General features: G+C 36.5%; 1 protein-coding gene and 1 long non-coding RNA gene across 7 annotated transcripts in view; one reads left to right on the forward strand and one right to left on the reverse strand.

Annotated features, from left to right (window-relative positions):
* LOC147492391 (ABC transporter B family member 9-like) overlaps positions 1 to 13191 on the forward strand; it is a 31756-nt gene extending 18565 nt beyond the window's left edge. For 2 of the 6 annotated variants that reach the window (XM_086566987.1, XM_086566986.1), the window contains exons 3-14: positions 4300 to 4534; positions 4615 to 4669; positions 5828 to 6003; positions 6114 to 6356; positions 6433 to 6671; positions 7893 to 8418; positions 8527 to 8800; positions 9290 to 9983; positions 10068 to 10296; positions 10403 to 10669; positions 10742 to 11005; positions 11179 to 11928. In XM_086566987.1, the coding sequence (XP_086423113.1) occupies positions 4331 to 4534; positions 4615 to 4669; positions 5828 to 6003; positions 6114 to 6356; positions 6433 to 6671; positions 7893 to 8418; positions 8527 to 8800; positions 9290 to 9983; positions 10068 to 10296; positions 10403 to 10669; positions 10742 to 11005; positions 11179 to 11826 (3819 nt within the window). In that variant the 5' untranslated portion in view covers positions 4300 to 4330 and the 3' untranslated portion in view covers positions 11827 to 11928. Of the gene's footprint in view, positions 1 to 4299; positions 4535 to 4614; positions 4680 to 5827; positions 6004 to 6113; positions 6357 to 6432; positions 6672 to 7892; positions 8419 to 8526; positions 8801 to 9289; positions 9984 to 10067; positions 10297 to 10402; positions 10670 to 10741; positions 11006 to 11178; positions 11929 to 12905 lie in introns of those variants that run through there. The other 4 variants (XM_086566990.1, XM_086566989.1, XM_086566988.1 and 1 more) reach the window with 3 other exon arrangements.
* On the reverse strand, positions 11193 to 12899 carry LOC147492393 (uncharacterized). Its single transcript, XR_015199337.1, has 2 exons — positions 12137 to 12899; positions 11193 to 12059 (listed from the first exon to the last, which is right to left on the reverse strand). It is a non-coding gene; the product is annotated as an uncharacterized LOC147492393 (long non-coding RNA).
* Positions 13192 to 25172: the final 11981 nt, after the last annotated feature.

The following is a 25172-nucleotide window of genomic DNA, read 5'->3' on the forward strand; positions in this document are numbered from 1 at the left end:
TAATAATGTAAAGCGGTAAAAGCAAAACCACAACACAAAGATTTACCGTGGTTCGCCAATGATGCCTACTTCCACAAGAGCCGGTTCTTAATAAAGTGGGAAGGAAGATTACAATCTCTCATTTCGGTCTCTCACCTTACTAGATCACTCTTATCTCTTTACTGTGGTTGTATCTCTCAGTAAAGGTTTCTCTCTTTGTTTTAGTCCGGATTCCAATCCTTTCGACTTGTTAGGTTAGGTTTTTCCAAAACCTTGATTTTGGTTTTATCTCCAAAACCAAATTTCGAATCTTGAAGCAAAGCCTACGAAAACGAAAATTAGACTGGAAAGGCCAATGTAATCGATATCGAAGGCTGGGTCGCCCCTATGATGGCTGGTCAGCTCTAGTCTATGGAACCGAAGCGAAGTCGCGCTTCCATCCGGAAAGGCGCCTCGACATTTCAACGCCGAATTCGCCCGTTTCTCTCCAGCTCTGTTTTCTCTCCTCATGTGAGGGATAACTCCAACAAAACCGATATAGAAACCATTTTTTTTTTTTTTTGAAAAGTTAAGCTGTTGGGGTTAAGACTGACCCCACCTGTTTTATTCATAATCCAATTGTTATATATGGAGTTCCTGAGGCATCATCCTCATACATACTTTTTCTAAGAGCATCTTTAGCAGTGATATCAACCTAGCATCAAGAATTTGGTGTTTTTTCAACTTCCAGAGAACTACATATTGATGAAAACACCAAAAAAACACCAAACCAAACACCAAATCGACCAATATTTGGTTCCAGGTTTGGTGCTGTATCAAATCACTCACGCGGTTTTGCCAACACCGCGTGGGCTTGGGCTTCTAATTGGGCTTATATGGCGCGGTTTTCACAAAACCGCGCCAGATATTGGGAAAGAAAAAAGTTTATGTGCGATACATGGCGCGGTTTTCTCAAAACCGCGTGGTCTTGGGCCTGTTAGTTGGGCTTTAGTGGCGCGGTTTTGGCAAAACCGCGTAGTTGCTTGGTGTTTTTTTGATGTTGCTCCTAAAGTTACTTGATGTTTTTTTGGTTTGGTGTTTTTTTGGTTGCTCTCCTAAAGATGCTCTAAGAGTATAGTCATTAGAAAGAGGTTCAACAAAAACACAAGTTCTAAGGCCTCAAGCCTAACACCAAATCTATTCAAAGTACACCATTACTAAAAGTACCTCATTCCACCTACTTTTATTTCGAGAATTGTTTTGCCAAAACTGGGTGATATTTCGAAACATGCTTTTGGGTTTTATCAAACTCTCGGAAGAAGGTTCCACAATTGATGCAAGCAAATGTCTAACCCATTCGCTCCTCCCAAATCTATTTAATGTAACCATCAAGATGCTTCATCTTTTTCCTGGCCAAAAAGGAAACTTTCTTCATCATGGCGAGAGTGGAATCATCAATTTCACCAGGAGATCGTTGAACATGCTTCGTAGTTTTCTTTTTCTTCTCAATAATTCTCTATTCATCTCCATTAATCAGAAGTGTTACTGCCAAAATTTCAGAAGCAACCTCAACAGAATCTTGAGGATGAGTGTCTTCAACTTGGTTTGTAGCAAGAATAACGTGGTCATTGAAGAACTCATTCTCTTTCTCTCTACCGACCCCACCATCGATAGTATTCAAACATTCATCCTCACTTGTATTCACAAGAGCTTCATACATTTGGTGGTGTTTGTCTTGGAGAAAACATAGACTATCTTGTTGAGTTTCTATGCCAATGGCACATTCTCTCATTGTAGTAGCTTGAACAATATCAGAGATGACAACTAGTGTTATGTAATTTGCAAGGGCAACAAATTTGTTATCTACATTCAAATTTCTCACTGATGGATTGCCTAGAGTGGCTTTGATGATCGGCTCATTTGCGACCTTCTCGTGTCTATGTTCCTTTTTTCTCCATGCCCCTTGAGTGCTCTTTATATTTCCATCGTTTTGTCGTTTGGTCAATTCTTACACTGTGAGCAGCTTTTGGTATTTGTTTTTCACATCTTGTTAAATTGTGACAAAAAACCTTGCATTTGGTGCAAATCAGTGGCTTCTATAGAAATTCTAATAAAATTTTGTAGATATTCCCATTTCTACTATTCAATTTAATAGAAGCATGCAATTCTTTATCAGCATTGATATCAATACAAATCCTAACAAAAGTAAGCATTTGTTTTCCCTCAGTTGTTTTATCCATGGATAAAGGCTTACCCAGAGAACTAGCTATGTAACTAAATCCCTTAACCTTAGCATTCCACAAATATTTTGGTACATTATAAAGCTTCACCCAAACAGGGACTCTACTAATTAAACCTTTGTTCTCTTCAACCTCCATTGTCTAAGGTCGGATAACAAACAATTTTCCTGCAATATAGAATGACCCGTTATCCAGGACACTTTCTCTGTCTTCCTTGTTGTAAAACTTGAAATAGTATATATCTCTATCAAGAGCTAAGTCGAAATCGCCTTTCAAGTTCTATCTTTTTGATACATTGGTCTTTACCATAGTATACGGGAGCTTTTTGTCAAGAAAAAACCCCACTACACGGTCCTCCCACTCCTTCGCACCTTCTTCAAACACCTGGTCTTCAATAACTAGTGCATCACCTGAAAATTCGGGTTTAAAATAAAATAACTCCTCACAACCAGCAGAAGGTGGGATTTCCTTGAGCAACGAGCTCCATCTTCTTCCCTCATTGTTCGATTGTGAAGGATTTGGATTAGAAGCTCCAGAGATATTCTCAAAGTAGGAAGCTTCCTTATCAAGAGATGGAATTGCCACAACCAAGGAAGAGTTGGTGGAAACAATAAGAGATGGGTTAGTGGTTGAAGTGGGGATTGGACAGTGGGAGGTAGAGGAGAAGGGGGAGGGGGGTCACAACCAATATGGGAAACCATACTTGCTAGTAAGTTGGTATGAGAAACTACATGTCCGTATGAGGAATTGGTATTAGAACAAGTCCAATGGGGGCTATATGGGTTGCTAAAGGCAAATATAGCACCCCAATCACAAAAATATCATTCCAATAGAGTTGCTAAAAAGGTCTTAAATTTAGGAGTAAAAAACCCAGCCAAAGTAAAGATCTTCGCTAGCAGTTGCTATAATAAGTTTGGGAGACAGATGGTATAAACGTGTGTTAAATTTCGACGAACGGTAGAAACTGTGTCGTCCGTCCAAAAGAATTTCAACTTAAGTTACAAAATAATGGACGGACGGCAACTATACCGTCCTATCATTTAACACTTTAAAACAGAAAACGCAATTGGATTAGTTTTTTGATTTTGGGGTGACAAATTTGACTGGGCAAGCTAAAAAACCTGTGAAGCACTTTTAGCAGCCCAATTTAACAGCTCAATCTAGATTTAGTACTGGGAAATGAAAGGGAATGACGAGGGGTACAGGAGTCAAAACAACGAAGAAATAAGTATCACATGTTACTAACATAATCATAAACAATCAGTTGACAATTTAATTGTGTATACCCAGATTGCAATTCTTAATTCTTCCCGATAAAATTTTATTGGGAACTTATTTTGCAATAAAAAAATTGTTTAGAATCTTCAGCCAGACAAGTTTCGACATCATTGGGGGATGCATTTTTAACTCACTACGTTACGCCCTGAAATAGGCTGGCGTCCTTGCTAAACATCAACTTCATACTAGGTTCGACAAGACCAGCATAAACCCTGCTACTGAGGTTTATAGAGAATGTCTGAATGTAGCAGTAGACAAAACCCAAACATATACTTGCAACAGCTACTAATTTTTAGAGATTCCATATAATGCAAAAAGATTTGCTCATGTTGAGCTTCAGAGCCATGCATTGTACCTGAGGTGACTTCAGATAGACTTGAGAGCCATAGAGGTGGAAGTACAAATGAATATAGGGGGTAACCTTTTGTATTTTGATGAAGTGCTCCTTCGGCTTGTAGTTTTCTACTTATTGTTTAGTATATTATTTGGCTTACTAAGAAAAAAGACAAGTTCATTTGGCAAGGACAATCATTGCGCTTTGACAAATCCTAAAACCACATCTGAATTGAAGAGAAAGCAATTAATTTCTTGTATAAGAAAAAAAAAGGGTGAAATGTGGATACAGGTCAAGGGCTTGGACATTACAAGCAAGACCAAATAGTTTTGTGGTACTCTTTAAGCTCTTGCTTCCTCTGGTTCTGTCTGACTAAACCTTTTTGCGCATATGAAGAAGTATTACGTTTATTACTTTATTGCAATCCACTATACATTTACATGATTTATTTTTCTTATTTGTGTTTTTGTTGTTGTTGTTGATTTTCAGGGGTTATTGGATGTGAAAAAGTTTTAGGAGAATGAAGAGTGAGAACTCACATACAGTTATACTTCACAAACTATTCACATTCGCTGATGTGTTTGACATAGTGCTGATGAGCATTGGGACCATTTTTGCTATTGGAAACGGTATTGGATTGCCTTTGTTGACAATAGTCTTTGGTGAACTGGTTGATGCATTTGGTGAAACAGACAGTGATCATGTTCTCCATGCAGTATCAAAGGTACTTTATTTCTTTCGCTTTTTATTGCTATACGTTTTCGATTATGAATCAAATCAATTGAGCTTGTTTGCATGTTTTAGGTTTCTTTAAAGTATGTCTGGTTCGCAATTGCAATGGGAGTTGCAGCATTCCTCCGTAAGTTCAAGTACTGTTTTTTCTCACACATGCTACTTGCAATAACACGAGTAGCCGTAGAAGACATGGCATTCCTTCACACATATTACTTTCAACTTAACAGGAGCTCATTTTATTTGTTTTCTTTTAAGGAAGACATGGAAGTATACATACTTCTAGTTAAAGAGCTTGAATTATTTTAGTGTGTGATAAGGTTATTCCACATGTCCTAGAGTTGTCTATTTTTTGCGTAGACACCCCAAGTCGTTGTTATCTTATTGTACTTCAGTTTTTGGGGAAGTTGTGCCTTTACAAATATTATATTTTGAGTGAGGATGTTTATTCCTTGGAATATGTCTACAAGGTAGGCAGCTTACTACAACTATATCACAAGTACATACAAACTACTCTTTTACTGTTTCACCCTCTAGTGTTATCATCCTAGATTGAGGGCATGAGTGTTTTGGTTGTTGATCAGTTGTGGTATGTTGTGACAGTGGATTTGCTCCTTGCTATTGAGGTTTGGGTTGTCACGACCCACTTACAGCTTGCGATCAAAATATCTACTTTCTAAGATATTGGGCATGGCAAAATTGTGCATTCTCGTTCTCTTCCGCGAAACTGTGCCTTCTTGTTCGCTTCTTTAAAAGGTTAAAATCTATGTGACATGGACACTGATACATGTGTCAGAGTTTGAAATGGGGACAAAGTTCCCACAATGATACATGTTTCCATGTTCGGCCTGTCCATAAACTTGAGAGTGTACTGTTCTTGCTTGCTTTAAGGTGCCTGACATCATTTAGCAATGGGTTGGATTCTCAGATCCTGTGGATATGCAGCGATCATCTGATCGAGTAGCCTGGATCCAAACCTTAATCTCGATTAAATTTGATAAAATCTGATGAAGTTGTTTACCTATTTGAGAAATTAGCCCAGCTAGATAGAGGGAATTAAGGTGAACTCAGGAACATGTTTTGTTGGATAAAGTTTCAGTCCTTAGTTTAGGCAATGTTGCAAAGTTAATTATGAAATGAGGTGTGATTCCCCGAGTGCCTGCGTAATAACCTTTAGTTGTTAACCTTCAGAACCAACTCGTCCAAGCAAATAATGGTTATAGAATCCAACATACTCCTTTATATTCTTGTACTACTAAGACACTTGCTAGAATTACTCTTGCAGAGATATCAACCTGGATGGTGACAGGAGAGAGACAAGCAGCTCGCATTCGGGGTCTGTATCTAAAAACCATACTCAGACAGGACATTACATTCTTTGATATGGAAACAACAACTGGAGAAGTCATTGGGCGGATGTCTGGGGATATCATTCTCATTCAAGATGCTATGGGAGAAAAGGTAAATGCTGAGTTCTATTTTATTTTTTATTCACATTGCTATCTGTGCAATTAACAATTGTAACATTTTGCTTATAAAAGTCAGTGACAAATTCAAAATTATCTTTTCAGGTTGGGAGGTTCATACAACTTTCTGCGACTTTCATGGGTGGTTTTGCAATTGCACTCATAAAAGGCTGGTTTCTCTCTCTGGTAATGCTGACGTGCATACCACCGCTTGTAGCTGCAGGCATTCTTATGACGAAGTTTCTATCCAAGATGTCCAAAGATGGGCAAATTGCATATGCTGAAGCTGGAAATGTTGTAGAACAGACAGTTGGTGCTATTAAAACAGTAGGATCTCATGATTTCCGTGTAAGATAAATTTTTCTTAATAAATACATGTATACTTAAAAGTACTATATCTTCTTCCTATTTGTTGGCATGAAAGGTTGCGTCCTTTACTGGAGAAAAGCTAGCCACACAGTCATATAACAGATCACTAAGGAAAGCATATACGTCCATAACTAAACAGGCACTTGCTTCTGGCTTTGGAGTTGGTGCATTTATATTAATTGTGTGCAGTAGTTACGGTCTAGCTGTGTGGTGTGGAGCAAAGCTTATAATCAACAAAAGCTACAGTGGTGGACAAGTATTCAATGTCATCATTTCAATCGCAACTGGTGGAATGTAAGTATGGATTAATTTGTATATATACGAAATCGTTCATATCATAGCAGTTACGTACTACAGCATATGTAAAGTTCATAAGAAAAGTACACACAAGAGTAATTTCTATTTCGGGGGAGTGTTCCTGAAGCCTTTGACCTTCTTTTTCTTTTTTCTTTATAGAAATGTTGCTGAGGTTAGGCAGACCTCCACCTGTATTAGATTCTCAAGTAAAGCCTTGTTACATCTTCCTCTACTATCTCAGAGTGGGTTTTACATAGGGGAGGACAGAAAGATATATGTTCCTCATTACAATCTATTGATAAATTAGCCAAAAAGTCAGCAGCTCTATTCACTTCTCTGAATACATGCACAAAAGAAATCACTTCCATGTTGGTAGCGTATCTTTTTATAGCCGTGACAAGGTTCCAGCAGTTCCAGGGTGCAGTGTCAATACCTTTCATGATTTGGATTCCTCTCAGCGAGTCAGAATTGACTACCACCTTTGTTATATTCATAGATAGGCTTATAGACAAACCTATCTGAATTGCTTTTATTTCCTGGTATAGCACAGATTTAACAGAGCCACTTCCAGAGAAAGCAAACACCACATTTCCTTCTTTTTCTTTTTTGGGTAAGATGAACTCAAGAAACCTTGACCTGTAAGACGTTAATCTGATATTGATCTCATACCATCCTATCAGCTACTCCTAGGTGGCAGAGTATAGTGAGAATCCACCCCTTAACCTCCTGAAAGAGAATCATAGAGATTATTAACTGAAATACTCACTGTAGTTTGTACAATTGTTGTACCATTACTCTACGTAAGGTGTTGCCTCTACTCTTAAAGTGATCCATGTACTATGGTTAACACATTCGAACTGCCAATTTCAGTACTTTTCTCGACTATGAAGATTTCGCACAGCCACATGACTTCACTTGGATAGTTTTGTAGTCATTATACACTTGAGAGACAGAAAGAAAAAAAAAACATTATCTTGACAGAAAAGATTGATTATTGAAAACAACATTGTCTTAATGCCTTGAACTTATATGATATATGTGCTGGTAAGGATTGGTAAGACAACGTATGCCCAGCCTGTCAGCCTTTTAAACACATGTAAGGAATTTGATTTCACTGATGTCAAAGATGTGTAGAAAAATCCTTTAGGTTTACCATGATTGGTATTTGATTGTATCGTCTCTGTCTCTCTTCTCAATATCGTTGCTTTATTGAACCAGGGCATTGGGCCAACTTCCCCTTTGCTTAAATGCGTTTGCGGCAGGGCAAGCTGCAGCATACAAAATGCTTGAGGTAATTAAGCGGGAGCCACTGATCGACGCGTATGACAAAGGTGGGATTGTACCAGAAGACATCACAGGTGATATTGAACTGAAGGGTGTGTGCTTTAGCTATCCTGCACGGCCTGAGCTTCAGATATTTTCTGGGTTTTCATTGCATGTTCCAAGTAGTACCACTGTGGCTCTAGTGGGACAAAGTGGAAGTGGAAAGTCTACGGTTATCAATCTGCTGGAGAGATTCTATGATCCCCAAGCTGGTGAAATTCTTATTGATGGTATATGCCTTAAAAAGCTACAGCTCAAATGGATAAGAGAAAAAATTGGGCTTGTTAGTCAGGAACCGATATTATTCACGACTACTATAAAAGAGAACATTTTATATGGGAAAAAAAATGCGACATACGACGAAATCAGAATGGCAGTTGAGCTTTCTAATGCTTCCAAGTTCATCGACCAGTTGCCCAACGTAAGCAGTTTCGTATGTTTAATTTGCTGGTTTTAGTTGGGTGGTGTCTTTGTTCTGAGAATTATCAAGTTGACGACTTGACGTGGCTGAATTAGTTTTTTTCTACAGGGACTGGATACCATGGTAGGTGAGCGCGGAACACAGCTCTCTGGTGGACAGAAGCAAAGAATTGCATTAGCGCGGGCCATCTTAAAAAATCCGAAAATCCTACTACTTGATGAAGCAACAAGTGCACTGGATGCCGAATCTGAGAGGAAGGTCCAAGATGCATTGGTAAGAATCATGTCAAACCGAACAACGGTGGTTGTTGCCCATCGTTTGTCCACTATAAGGAATGCAGATGTAATAGCTGTGGTGCAACAAGGGAAAATTGTGGAGCAAGGTAATTGAGTATTTTTCTTACAAATTAAAAGAAATTTGCATTACCCAGTGATCAAGTGTTAAGTAGTAATGTAGTATGACTCCCTTTCAGTTAGGACAAATTTTCTTTTCTCTCATGTGATTGTTTTACTAGACCAGCAAATTAATGGTCTGGCCAGACTGTCAACCGACCAAACCTCATTCTTGACAATTAGCTCCTGGACAGAAAATTCACCTTTTCTTTGTCTGGAGTGTTGTAAGAAGCATACCTGTTGAAGTTGTGTTACTTGCGAGGTCAATGGCGGGTTGAAGGGTTCATTTGCGTTTATTTTCGGTTAATTTCAATCCTATTGTTCAGATCACTAGTCGAGGTTTGTTTGTTAGAGTTCCAAGTGAACTTGCTACTTTGCCTTTTCTACCTGGAAAAATGTTTGTGAATTTCTTTCCTTTATTTGCAAGGTCACATAGAATTCATATTCTCAAACTACGATGTAATAACTCTGTTCATTAGGAACTCACGCTGAGTTGATCAAACATTCTAGTGGCACTTACTCTCAGCTGATTCGTCTGCAACATGCGCCTCAGCAATCTGAAAATGCTCCCTCAATTAACTCAGATAATGAAGATTCAATCCTTGATGTGGATATTAAAATTAGCAGAAGAGCGAGTCAGAGGTCAAGTTTTAGTGGATCTGGGAGTCAAAGATCAGCAACGGGAAGATCTAGAAGTAGAAATTCCTCTAGTGGCAGGCACTCTTCATTTGCCTTTGGACTACCTGGTGACATAGGTAATCATGAGACACAGATAAGAGCAGAGGACATCATAGAAGGAGACGAGAACATTGAAGGGACACAACATAAGGTATCGGTTGGAAGGTTGGCCTACATGAATAGGCCAGAATTACCTGTGCTGCTGGTGGGATCCATTGCTGCTGTAGTCCATGGCGCTCTCCCTCCTGTCTTTGGAATCTTGCTATCCATTGCAATCAAAACATTTTTTGAGAGCCCACATGAGCTCCGTAAGGATTCCAGGTTTTGGTCCCTTGCATTTGTAGGCCTCGGTGGCATTGGACTGCTTTTTATACCAGTACAGTATTACCTTTTTGGAGTCGCAGGAGGTAAACTTATCAATCGCATTCGTTCCATGTGTTTTGAGAAGGTGGTGTACCAAGAGAGTAGTTGGTTCGACGAGCCTTCAAATTCGAGGTTTGCTAATTAAATTTTAAATTATGGTCTGCTTCAAGCCTTCAACATCTTGGCTATATGCTAAAATTTATTCTTTTATTTCAGTGGTTCTATTGGTGCGAGGTTATCAACTGACGCAGCAAACTTGAAAGGTTTAGTTGGCGACCATTTGGCCTTGTGGGTTCAGAACTTGTCAACAATTACAGCAGCAGTCATCATAGCATTTGTAGCTAATTGGCGACTGGCTTTTGTAGTCCTAGCTTTGTTACCATTGCTTGGTTTACAAGCATATGTTCAACAGAAATTTTTGCAGGGTCTCGATGCTGATACCAAGGTGCGTGCTTCTGTCCTTCACATAGAACCTGATATCTTCACCATTATGAAATGATAATTCAGTTTGTAATTTCTATTTTACATATCGTAAATGAGGCTTGGTGTAGGTGATGTATGAAGAAGCAAGTCAAGTCGCAAATGATGCTGTCACTAACATTCGAACAGTCGCATCCTTCAACGCAGAACAAAAGGTGATGGACCTTTATCAGGGCAAATGTGAAGAACCCATGAAACATGGGGTTCGACTAGGCGTCATTAGTGGTTCAGGGTTTGGTTTTGCGAACTTTGTTCTCTATTCAACTATTGCTACCATTTTCTATATTGGAGCTCGTCTTGTGGAAGATAAAAAAGCCACTTTTAATGAAGTTTTCAAGGTAGAGTATTAATCAATTGCTGTTTTTCTTCAATATCAACTAGATATTGTTTTAATCAACATCTCTTTGCAGGTTTTCTTTGCTCTGATCATATCAGCCATGAATATCTCTCAAGCCAATGCAATGGCTGAAGAGTCTAACAAAGCCAAAGACTCAGCTGCGTCTATTTTCAAAATTCTCGACAGCAAACCCAAGATCGATTCAGGAAATGATGAAGGTGCCACACTAGCCAGTGTGAGGGGTGATATTGACTTCCATCACGTCTGCTTTAAATACCCAACACGCCCAAATGTGCAGATCTTCCAAGACTTGTGTTTGAGTGTTCCATCTGGAAAGGTGGCCACTATTGCTCTCATTTTTCATTTTTCTTTTTATTTATTTATTTTTTTCCGTAGTTTTTTCTGTAATGTATACAGTATGTTTGTAATTGTAAATTTTCTCTAGTTTCTTAGTTTCTGCAGACAACTCTAGCAATTTATTGTTGTAGCTGAAATTGCGCTGTTTTGCAGACTGTTGCTCTTGTTGGAGAGAGTGGTAGTGGGAAGTCAACGGTGATCAGCCTACTGGAGAGGTTCTATGATCCTGATTCTGGTCACATATTGCTGGATGGCATTGAACTCCAACAGTTGCAGCTAAGATGGTTGAGGCGACAGATGGGATTAGTGAGCCAGGAGCCCGTACTCTTCAATGAGACAATTCGCTTCAACATAATGTATGGAAGCCTGGGAGGTGTATCTGAAGAAGAGATAATTACAGCATCAGAAGCAGCTAATGCACACAGCTTCATATCAGGACTACCAAATGGTTACAATACTTCAGTAGGGGAGAGGGGAGTGCAGTTATCAGGTGGGCAGAAGCAGCGAATTGCCATTGCAAGAGCTATACTGAAGGACCCCAAGATACTTTTGCTTGATGAGGCAACAAGTGCATTGGACTCAGAATCAGAACGTCTGGTACAAGATGCATTGGATGAAGTCATGATAAACAGAACGACTATTGTTGTTGCTCACCGTCTATCTGCAATCAAAGGAGCTGATACGATTGCAGTAGTGAAGAATGGTTTGATTACTGAAAATGGAAGCCATGAGGAGCTGATGAAAATAGATGAGGGGGCCTATGCATCTCTAGTATCACTTCACATGAGTGCTTCAAAATAAAGTAAGCAAAGAAAATTTTCCTTGAACAAAACTAGTTACTGTACCCGCTTCCATGCACTGTGCATCTATCATCGTATATACAGTAATGTTTTCCCTAGCTAAGCTAAATGACTTAAGACATGTTATTGATGAAATTCATTGGGCATGTTCATGCTGTCAAAAAACCATAAAATAACTTTAATGCTTCACCTGCGTCTTAAGTTGGATAGTACATCACTTGGGCATTGGGAAACCTGTTTGCAAGATACATAAATCAATTCCACGCCTAATTTCTAATCACTTTTAAAAACAAATAAGATGAAACTATTACCTCTGTAATGGTGCCATAGTATCCCTGGCCACATATTGAGCAAGAATTATATGGTCTGGTACTCTGGTTAGCGCTGCACATTGTACTGGAGGTTACTAGCCGTAGTTAAAAAGTGACCGAATACGTATGTATTATAGTTTCTCGATGATAAGTTAGATTGAGATTAGCTAGAGAAATCAATCAATTTCTTAGCTGAAATACGGCAGGATAGGGCCAACTCTTATTTAGCATATGATGTTGATATTTTGCTTTGGCATTATTAAGTGCTCATACAAATCTGAAATCAGATTAGACACATGACATACCCTCTCACGTTATCAAATTATCAAGGTGCTTGATGTTGTGAACATTTCCCTTTTTGGATTACCCATCACCATCCCATTTTTAGTCTCACCATATCATCTATATTTGCTATATTATTCTTTTTTGGGTTAACTACCATTACCACCCACCCATCCCCTCTAGATGAGCCAATTAGGATCTCCTCTCCATCTGGGGGGGGTGGTGAATCCTAATTGCCTCATCTAGTAGGGGGTAATATTCCGTTAACCCTTTTTTTTTTTTTTTCAAGAATCTGTTTGCTATGTTATTCACTCAAACATGCAATTCCAGATTTATTCCTTAGGCATGCATGTTGTAATCGAGCTTTACCATGGATGCAATATGCATCAAATGAGCGTGTAGTGAAAGTGCAATCTGTTTATTGTAAGACTTTATTTCCAGAACTCTTTTTCTTTGTGCGACTCTATATCTTTGATCTTGGGTGTAGGTATTGCTGTGTTGGTGCCTTTGGCTGATTTCTCTGTGCATTATCGAGAATGGAGTCACATATATGTGCGCAAATAGCTCATAACAATGGATATGCACTTTCAAGTTTCTGTTGTCGTCACCAATGGATTGTGTAAATTTACACAGCCACATAGGCTCTATATAGGAGCCACACGTGTTTTTAAAAGAGATTTACACAATAAGTTTAATGTATAAAAAAACACATCCACTAGTGAACCAATGGAAACTTTTTACAAAATGTGTAAATACAAGTGGTATTGGCTTCCCATTGGTTTAAAATAAGAGCACTACTTCGGTGCGCGAGATGTATTGTGCGCAGGAAGTGAGGGCCGTGGATCACTACTTCTTGATACAATACACACGCACCCCCTTTGTGATGAGTGGCAGAGATGTGAGGGCGTAGCCTACATCTCGCGCACAGTAGATTTAGCCTTAAAATAATGAGAATGCAAAACTTATGAAGTCCCATTTTTTTGAAGTAATTAGAACTGATTGAGTTTAAAAATGTGTAAAATTATTTTCATTTTTAAACATGTGTTTACACATTTTTAAACTAAAAGTGTTTTTACACATCTCCATTGGTAGAGAATTTTTAGAGTTGGATGTTTAAATTTAGGGTTAACGAATATTACCCCCATAGATTGGAAATTAGGGTCTCCCCTCACGCAAAAATACACACAAAAAAAACATGGTCAACCCAAGTTGACTTTTTTTGTGTGTGTACTTAAGGGGAAGACCCTAATTTCCCCATCTAATCTAATCCCATCTTAGATTTCATATACATAACATAGAATTAGTTACCCCAAAGGATCTTTTATCCCGTTCGAATTCGTACATTCGAACGTAGTTACATTCAGAATTAGGGTAACTAATCCCTCACTAAATATCACAATTACGTAACAGATTCGAACGGAAAAGAAAGGACAAATCAATGTCTATAAAAGAGAAGTGGGAACTACGGAAGACTTGATTCGAGCTACCCAAAGTACTCAATACGTAGGCAACTCCTCTCCAAAGGAAGAGTACTACCAGTTTTGTTTTTACAATCTAGTTAGGTCTATACTAATTTTAGTACTTTACACACCTCCCTACATATTTGTAAGCACCTTATTTTATTTAATTATTTAGTAATATCTCCCCTATATATTTGTAAGAACCTCTTTTTAATTATTATTTAGTAATACCTCCTCGCACTATTAGAAGCTATCTCTTTCCTATTTTACCTCCTAGGATTAGGATTAGGATTAGGATTAGGATTAAGTTTCATGATTTTTTCAAGAAATTCGCACTATTAGTAACATTATTTTTTTTGCAAAACCCTTCAAGAATTTGTGCGGGTTGCATACTAGTGTCCATAGTATATTCTCTATAATATCAAATCATTTCAATAATACTCGATATATATTGCGATATTTTGTACCATGGTAGAGATAGGAACTGAAGCACAAACAAAATTCGATGCTACTAGCCACATTTTAGAATAATATCCGAAATTTAGGTATCGGACCTGTTGGAAGACCCAAGGGGTATGTATGGTAAGAAGGCAACTACAATTTCTAAATGACGAGACTACTGTGTGTTAGGAATGTGAGTGATATAAATGACCCTCAAAAAGCTAGAGAAGTCTATAAAAGGAAGATATAGAAACAAGAGAACTGATATCTATTCTCTATAAAACAAATGAGGGTATTTTACCTACTGGAATTATGGAAACAAAAGTGAGATTTCAAAACTTTAATAGTATTATAAATTAGAAATACTTGCTACCTTCGATAGGAAAAACACACACACTATGGCTCTAATCCTAGTAAATAAAAATAATCTTATTTTAACAAGTATCAACAATTACCTAATCCGTCAAGCCGGGGTAGAAACCCATCAATACGTACGGAGCTACCAAGTCTTTCATGTATAATCTTTGGATACCATGAAGCTCAGTGATAGACAACAACACAACGCCCCATACATCTCATGAATAATCGGTGGGATCATGTTGTTGTGAATGGCAACAAACTTTATTGCCTATAAAATAATGAGTATCATTAAAAAAAACATTTCTATTTTAAAATGTAAAAGAAAAGACAAATATAAAATAAATTACAACGCCATAAAAAAAATAAAAAATAAATTACAATTACTCACAATGATGTTGTACTTGTTTATATAGAAACAATTAGTTGGTATGTCCTTCCTATAATGCTCTACCAAATCAGTAAATGTACTCCGATTTTGGTGAAATTCCATCTGTAGATGTTGTTGATGAAAAATTAATAAAATCTTGTCTCGTTGCACTTTCTTGTCTCTTATATTTGGATTTTTGGACATATCCAGAAGTCTACATGAATAAAGAATTAATTATATTATTGAACTAATAAACATTATTATATTCAACGTATAAAAACAATGAGAAATAGGTATACTTAATTGATGGCACCACATATTTTGAAGTATAATTTGTGAAATATCCATCATTATGCTTAATCTTATCGAATACCTAAAAAAAATAACAGTGATTTTAATTATAATGGATCACTAAAACAAATTTACAATACTTGCACTACAAAAACAAGAACAATGCACGTTAAACCTTCATGACATCATTATATATACTCATGCTCCATCCGACTCTAATTTTCTATTGGTATCTTGCACTAACAGATTTAGCAGGTTAAGCATGATAATGTTTTTTTTTTCCAACAAGAGCTAGCCAAGCTTAACAATTACAATCAACTAAAAAATAAAGCTTATTGGGAAGAAAATGGGTCAAGGATGGGAAACATAATCAAATAGGTGAGAATCATAAAACAATAGAAACGCATGACAACACTGGAACATTAACAACTACTACATTCGCTTTGTTTTTTTTTGGAAATTACATAAAAAATCTGAGATCATTAATCCTCCTCCTTGAGAAGATCACCAAACAATCTTTGACAATAAAAAATATTCGATTAAAATTCGACAAAGCACTAGCTAAATTCTCACCCTGAAGAACTCACCAAAGCACTAGCTAAATCCGACATAGCTTCGGAGTTGGGTCTTGAAGCGGGTTCAAAAGAATTCAACCAAACTCTTACATAACTAATGAAATTATTACCTCAAACGACTCAAAATTCAATCGTTATTGTTCTCGCCCACTTACTCTCCACTCTTGGACCTTTATCGTTTTGGTCCTTTATTTTGTATACCACGTGCCCATTCTCTATTGATTTTGTATAGTAGTGATGTAATTCCCACCTTGGGCCCGTTCTCTATTGTATAGTAGTAAAAAAACACTTGTTTGGCAAGCATCTAACCAACAATAACTGAGAATCTTTGCTCATCCACGTTGCTAAACCGCACTGCTGCAACCTCCTTCCCATCCTTGTTCATGCGAGCTCAAAGAAAAGCAGATTTGGGTTTCCAATAAATTTCACAACCTTAGTTGAAGGCTGTTCTATAAGGGGAGAAACATACAACCATAGAAACACATGACAACACTGGAACATTAAAAACTACTACATTCGCTTTGTTTTTTTTTTCGGAAATTACATCACAAATATGAGATCATTAATCCTCCTTGAGGAGATCACCAAACAATCTTTGACAATAAAAAATATTCGATATATATTTGTAAGAACCTCTTTTTAATTATTATTTAGTAATACCTCCTCGCACTATTAGAAGCTGCCTCTTTCCTATTTTACCTCCTAGGATTAGGATTAGGATTAAGTTTCATGATTTTTTCAAGAAATTCGCACTATTAGTAACATTATTTTTTTTGCAAAACCCTTCAAGAATTTGTGCGGGTTGCATACTAGTGTCCATAGTATATTCTCTATAATATCAAATCATTTCAATAATACTCGATATATATTGCGATATTTTGTACCATGGTAGAGATAGGAACTGAAGCACAAACAAAATTCGATGCTACTAGCCACATTTTAGAATAATATCCGAAATTTAGGTATCGGACCTATTGGAAGACCCAAGGGGTATGTATGGGAAGAAGGCAACTACAATTTCTAAATGACGAGACCACTGTGTGTTAGGAATGTGAGCGATATAAATGACCCTCAAAAAGCTAGAGAAGTCTATAAAAGGAAGATATAGAAACAAGAGAACTGATATCTATTCTCTATAAAACAAATGAGGGTATTTTACCTACTGGAATTCTGGAAACAAAAGTGAGATTTCAAAACTTTAATAGTATTATAAATTAAAAATACTTGCTACCTTCGGTAGGAAAAACACACACACTATGGCTCTAATCCTAGTAAATAAAAATAATCTTATTTTAACAAGTATCAACAATTACCTAATCCGTCAAGCCGGGGTAGAAACCCATCAATACGTACGGAGCTACAAAGTCTTTCATGTATAATCTTTGGATACCATGAAGCTTCAGTTGATAGACAACAACACAAGCGCCGCATTACACCTCATGAATAATCGGTGGGATCATGTTGTTGTGAATGGCAACAAACTTTATTGCCTATAAAATAATGAATATCATTAAAAAAAACATTTCTATTTTAAAATGTAAAAGAAAAGACAAATATAAAATAAATTACAATACGCCATAAAAAAATAAAAATAAATTACAATTACTCACAATGATGCTGTACTTGTTTATATAGAAACAATTAGTTGGTATGTCCTTCCTATAATGCTCTACCAAATCAGTAAATGTACTTCGATTTTGGTGAAATTCCATCTGTAGATGTTGTTGATGAAAAATTAATAAAATCTTGTCTCGTTGCACTTTCTTGTCTCTTATATTTGGATTTTTTGACATATCCAGAAGTCTACATGAACAAAGAATTAATTATATTATTGAACTAATAAACATTATTATATTCAACGTATAAAAACAATGAGAAATAGGTACACTTAATTGATGGCACTACATATTTTGAAGTATAATTTGTGAAATATCCATCATTATGCTTAATCTTATCGAATACCTAAAAAAAAATAACAGTGATTTTAATTACAATGGATCACTAAAACAAATTTACAATACTTGCACTACAAAAACAAGAACAATGCACGTTAAACCTTCATGACATCATTATATATACTCATGCTCCATCCGACTCCAATTTTCTATTGGTATCTTGCACTAACAGATTTAGCAGGTTAAGCATGATAATGTTTTTTTTTCCAACAAGAGCTAGCCAAGCTTAACAATTACAATCAACTAAAAAATAAAGCTTATTGGGAAGAAAATGGGTCAAGGACGGGAAACATAATCAAATAGGTGAGAATCATAAAACCATAGAAACGCATGACAACACTGGAACATTAACAACTACTACATTCGCTTTGTTTTTTTTTTTTGGAAATTACATCACAAATCTGAGATCATTAATCCTCCTCCTTGAGAAGATCACCAAACAATCTTTGACAATAAAAAATATTCGATTAAAATTCGACAAAGCACTAGCTAAATTCTCACCCTGAAGAACTCACCAAAGCACTAGCTAAATCCGACATAGCTTCGGAGTTGGGTCTTGAAGCGGGTTCAAAAGAATTCAACCAAACTCTTACATAACTAATGAAATTATTACCTCAAATGACTCAAAATTCAATCGTTATTGTTCTCGCCCACTTACTCTCCACTCTTGGATCTTTATCGTTCTGGTCCTTTATTTTGTATACCACGTGCCCATTCTGTATTGATTTTGTATAGTAGTGATATAATTCCCACCTTGGGCCCGTTCTCCATTGTATAGTAGTAAAAAAACACTTGTTTGGCAAGCATCTAACCAACAATAACTGTGAATCTTTGCTCATCCACGTTGTTAAACCGCACTGCTGCAACCTCCTTCCCATCCTTGTTCATGCGAGCTCAAAGAAAAGCAGATTTGGGTTTCCAATAAATTTTACAACCTTAGTTGAAGGTTGTTCTATAAGGGGAGAAACATACAACCATAGAAACACATGACAACACTGGAACATTAAAAACTACTACATTCGCTTTGTTTTTTTTCGGAAATTACATCAAAAATATGAGATCATTAATCCTCCTTGAGGAGATCACCAAACAATCTTTGACAATAAAAAATATTCGATATATATTTGTAAGAACCTCTTTTTAATTATTATTTAGTAATACCTCCTCGCACTATTAGAAGCTACCTCTTTCCTATTTTACCTCCTAGGATTAGGATTAGGATTAAGTTTCATGATTTTTTCAAGAAATTCGCACTATTAGTAACATTATTTTTTTTGCAAAACCCTTCAAGAATTTGTGCGGGTTGCATACTAGTGTCCATAGTATATTCCCTATAATATCAAATCATTTAAATAATACTCGATATATATTACGATATTTTGTACCATGGTAGAGATAGGAACTGAAGCACAAACAAAATTCGATGCTACTAGCCACATTTTAGAATAATATCCGAAATTTAGGTATCGGACTTGTTGGAAGACCCAAGGGGTATGTATGGGAAGAAGGCAACTACAATTTCTAAATGACGAGACCACTGTGTGTTAGGAATGTGAGCGATATAAATGACCCTCAAAAAGCTAGAGAAGTCTATAAAAGGAAGATATAGAAACAAGAGAACTGATATCTATTCTCTATAAAACAAATGAGGGTATTTTACCTACTGGAATTATGGAAACAAAAGTGAGATTTCAAAACTTTATTAGTATTATAAATTAGAAATACTTGCTGCCTTCGGTAGGAAAAACACACACACTATGGCTCTAATCCTAGTAAATAAAAATAATCTTATTTTAACAAGTATCAACAATTACCTAATCCGTCAAGCCGGGGTAGAAACCCATCAATACGTACGGAGCTACCAAGTCTTTCATGTATAATCTTTGGATACCATGAAGCTCAGTGATAGACAACAACACAACGCCCCGTACACCTCATGAATAATCGGTGGGATCATGTTGTTGTGAATGGCAACAAACTTTATTGCCTATAAAATAATGAATATCATTAAAAAAAACATTTCTATTTTAAAATGTAAAAGAAAAGACAAATATAAAATAAATTACAATACGCCATAAAAAAATAAAAATAAATTACAATTACTCACAATGATGTTGTACTTGTTTATATAGAAACAAATAGTTGGTATGTCCTTCCTATAATGCTCTACCAAATCAGTAAATGTACTCCGATTTTGGTGAAATTCCATCTGTAGATGTTGTTAATGAAAAATTAATAAAATCTTGTCTCGTTGCACTTTCTTGTCTCTTATATTTGGATTTTTGGACATATCCAGAAGTCTACATGAACAAAGAATTAATTATATTATTGAACTAATAAACATTATTATATTCAACATATAAAAACAATGAGAAATAGGTATACTTAATTGATGGCACCACATATTTTGAAGTATAATTTGTGAAATATCTATCATTATGCTTAATCTTATCGAATACCTAAAAAAAATAACAGTGATTTTAATTACAATGGATCACTAAAACAAATTTACAATACTTGCACTACAAAAACAAGAACAATGCACGTTAAACCTTCATGACATCATTATATATACTCATGCTCCATCCGACTCCAATTTTCTATTGGTATCTTGCACTAACAGATTTAGCAGGTTAAGCATGATAATGTTTTTTTTTTTCCAACAAGAGCTAGCCAAACTTAACAATTACAATCAACTAAAAAATAAAGCTTATTGGGAAGAAAATTGGTCAAGGACGGGAAACAGAACCAAATAGGTGAGAATCATAAAACCATAGAAACGCATGACAACACTGGAACATTAACAACTACTACATTCGCTTTGTTTTTTTTGGAAATTACATCACAAATCTGAGATCATTAATCCTCCTCCTTGAGAAGATCACCAAACAATCTTTGACAATAAAAAATATTCGATTAAAATTCGACAAAGCACTAGCTAAATTCTCACCCTGAAGAACTCACCAAAGCACTAGCTAAATCCGACATAGCTTCGGAGTTGGGTCTTGAAGCGGGTTCAAAAGAATTCAACCAAACTCTTACATAACTAACGAAATTATTACCTCAAACGACTCAAAATTCAATCGTTATTGTTCTCGCCCACTTACTCTCCACTCTTGGACCTTTATCGTTATGGTCCTTTATTTTGTATACCACGTGCCCATTCTCTATTGATTTTGTATAGTAGTGATGTAATTCCCACCTTGGGCCCGTTCTCTATTGTATAGTAGTAAATAAACACTTGTTTGGCAAGCATCTAACCAACAATAACTGAGAATCTTTGCTCATCCACGTTGCTAAACCGCACTGCTGCATCCTCCTTCCCATCCTTGTTCATGCGAGCTCAAAGAAAAGTAGATTTGGGTTTCCAATAAATTTCACAACCTTAGTTGAAGGCTGTTCTATAAGGGGAGAAACATACAACCATAGAAACACATGACAACACTGGAACATTAAAAACTACTACATTCGCTTTGTTTTTTTCCGGAAATTACATCACAAATATGAGATCATTAATCCTCCTTGAGGAGATCACCAAACAATCTTTGACAATAAAAAAATATTCGATTATAATAGGGAAAATTGTCCCTAGCGATTCTGTTACTCCTTTCTAGCAGTAGCGAGTTGCAACGGAAGATTTTTTGGTTTTTTGGTTTTTTTTTTCACTTCAAATTTTGAATACACACGACATACAGATACCTCATTTTCTTCATTAGAGCTTCTTCATACGCTCCAAGAACAACACCAAACCCATGAAAAAAAAATACAATTGAGGCATATTTTTGCTATCTCACGGCAAATTTTTTCATACTTTCTTAGAAAAACTTGTGATCAAATTGATGAAAAAGAGTTTTGGTACGTAATTAATACAAGCAAAAACTCCATTTTGATGAACACAACTATCTCACGGCAACTGACTTTTATTTTTGCGGTGGCTATAAAAAAAAGTTAAAAAAAAAAAAAAAACTCACGACAACAACTTTCTATGGATTTGCCATCTTACGACAACTCCTTATTGTGGACATTAACTTTTCGCGGTAACTTCTTGCCGTGGGTGATTTGTTATATGATTAATGGAGGGGTACAAATACATTGGAATTGGTCAAAGGGGTGCCAATTCCATAAAGTGGGGTGTAAATACTGCGACCCTAAAAATAACTAACGAAATTATTACCTCAAAGTTCAATCATTATTGTTCTTACCAACCATAGGACAATTATTGTTCAAATATTATCTTTAGTCTTTATTGTTGTTAAAATCACTAACCCACTTACTCTCCACTCTTGGACTCTAGGTCTTTTATTTTGGGGTCACGGTATTTACACCCCACTTTATGGGATTGACACCCTTTGACCAATTCTAAAGTATTAGCACCCCTCCATTAATCATATAAAAAATCATCCACGACAAGAAGTTGTCGCGAAAAGGTAATGCCCACAATAAAGAGTTGCCACAATATGACAAATCCGGCCATGGAAGGTTATTGTTGTGAGTCCTTTTTTGTTTTAAATTTTTTTTGATAGCCACCGCAAAAAAAGTCAGTTGCCGCGAGATAGTTGTGTTCACCAAAATGGAGTATTTGCTTGTATTAATTACCAAAACTCTTCTTCATCAACTTGACCACAAGGTTTTTTTTAGAGCGTATGAATTTTTTTGCTACGAGATAGTAAGATTATGTCTCGATTGTACATTATTTTTTCATGGGTTTGGTGTTGTTCTTGGAGCGTATGAAGAAGCTCTACAGAAGAAAATGGGGTATTCATATGCCATGTGTGTTCAAAATTTGAAGTGAAAAAATAAAATAAATAATAACAACAAAAAAATCCTCCGCGGCAACTCACTGCCGTGGAATGTGGGATCTCACAACAATTTGATGCTGTGGATTGTGGGATCTCGCGACAACTCACTGCCGTTGAACTATCAAACATATGAGGTGTAAAAGGACACATACAGAATAATCATTATTCATGCCCATGTACCCTTTTGCCAAAGAGTGCCAATCCCATCAATTGGGGTGTAAATACCGCGACCCTTATTTTGTCCACTTAGAGCATCTTCAATGCTATTCTATTGTACTACGTATAGAGTGGGCAGTTCAAATTTTCCACACCAACCCATACTCTATATCAAGTTGGCAACTCACCACACTCCATTTTGGTGGTCAAATATAGAGTTTGATTTGCTTTATCAAGTGCCACTCCATACTAGCTGCCCAAGCTGCCCCAACTTGCCACATATGCAAACAACCAAATTTAATTATTTTTCTATCACTATGAATAATTTCTAATTCAAGGATGGTGTGTTGATATGCTAAAAACATATGATTATCTCTACAAGTTTGTGCTTCAATTGTGGACGGACTTATACAGTGTTATACATTGTCATATATAAGTTTGTACATTGTCGTATATAAATTTTCTCTATTATGCACAGCTTATACAGTGTCGTGCACAACTTATACATTGTCGTATATAAGCTGCCCAGGACAGGTTGTTCAAGACACTATATATAAGCTGCCTTCAAACATGTCCGTTAAAGAGAAAGCCTGAACAAAGCAATATTTCACATTCAGTTGAAAAAACCATTTCACATTCAGTTCAAAATAACTTATAACAAAATAATAAGTGAAACAAACTTGCACCAAAATAAGAAAGTGACATAGAGCAGCACATATCAACTGATAAGAGCCCAAAACTGTAGTTTTAACCCCTTAATAATCATACTGTTAGACCAATTATGTGAATAATAAGTAAGAGTTAATACTGATTACGTGTTTTTATGCATTTCAGGCTTCAAAGTCCATTATGCGAGAAATGTGCCACTTTAGCGAGATAAAGGAGCAAAAAAGTGAGAACTTCCGAATGCCATATCTTTGGACTCAGACCTCGGATTGAGGCCTACCTTATGTCAAAACGACCGGCTCGAAAGAGCTTTGCAATGGTCCAAGCCTTGACCCAATCAGAGGAGCAGAAGTGGACGAAAAGTCTGTGGAAGCTAACTGCAGCTGAAGAGGCCTTTTTGGACTGAAAGAATTGGGTTTTGGGCCTGATTCTCTGGCCCAACCCATGGCTCCAAGCCCATGCACGAATTTTGGATCTGGATGTATAAAACAAAAGCTTAGCTCTTTGTTAATGGTAGCTAGTTAGACCTAAATTAAGATATAAAATTATAGATCTAGTTTTATTAATTAAATTAAGTTTTAGTTCCATTTAAATTCTTGTTTTAGATTAAATCCTTGAATCATTGTTCTTGATAGATTAGATAAATAAAGTAGTATTTTTTATCAAGTTCGAATTTGTCATTTCCATTTTAGATCTAAATTCAATTCTTGTCATTGTTTTATTCCAGCCATTAAATTAGATTCATTATTGCTAAATTAAGTAAGTCTCAATTTCTCACATTATGTTTAGTTTAGATTCAATGGTAAATGTTAGATTGATGACTCAAGGCTAAACCTCCATTAGAGGGGTTGATGAAGCCTTGATGAAACCTTAGTTGTTTAGTATAGAAACGTTGTAGCATCTATTCCACTCTAGAAGGTCGCGTTTCGCCATGAGAATGGGTGGGCGACCTCACATGCTAGTTAGTACTTGGTAGAAATGCCATGAACACTAGGGATTAGACTCGGAATTCTTGCCGCGGAAAACGTAAGAATCGAGATACCACAATCTGTACTAGGTCATTAAGTTGGATTCGAGGTGGATTCGATTCCCTCTAATTCCTTTATCTAGAGTCAAACAATAGTATTTCCATAGCATTTGTAGTTAATTTCTAGTAATCATCTTAAGTAAGTATCGAGTATAATATTTTAGTAAAGCTCTCATTGACTTAAGAGTGACTAGTTAGACTTAGAAAACAATCCATGCTAGGGAACTAGGAGTGGAACGAACCGTACTCCATTTAGTGCAATTCGATTGAGAGTAGAAGCTTTGATAATTGACACGTAAAAGTTATAAGTTTAGTTTACTTACGTTTTGGATTCGTAGTTCATTTCAGTAGGTAGACTATTCATTTTGCAGTAATCAAATGGCGCTGCCATCTTAGTTGCACTTTAGCATTGTTTTCATAATATAATTAGTTATTTTTAAGTCCCATTTCACCCACCCACCCTTGTTTGATTCATACCGCGGGTTGCCGGTTTCAGTTTTGGAAAAATTCCGGAAAACGACTGAAGGCAGCGCTTCAAAGAAGCGCGACCACCGCTATCTTATTGGACTTCTCGCTTATAATCGAAGGCCACGCTTCAAAGAGAGCGCGACCGCTTATCTTATCGAGCTCGACTTTGCCTTGCTTGCGCCCGCTTCA

The sequence above is a fragment of the Coptis chinensis genome, chromosome 6, assembly GCF_015680905.1.
Source record: "Coptis chinensis isolate HL-2020 chromosome 6, ASM1568090v1, whole genome shotgun sequence".
NCBI classification, from domain to species: domain Eukaryota; kingdom Viridiplantae; phylum Streptophyta; class Magnoliopsida; order Ranunculales; family Ranunculaceae; genus Coptis; species Coptis chinensis.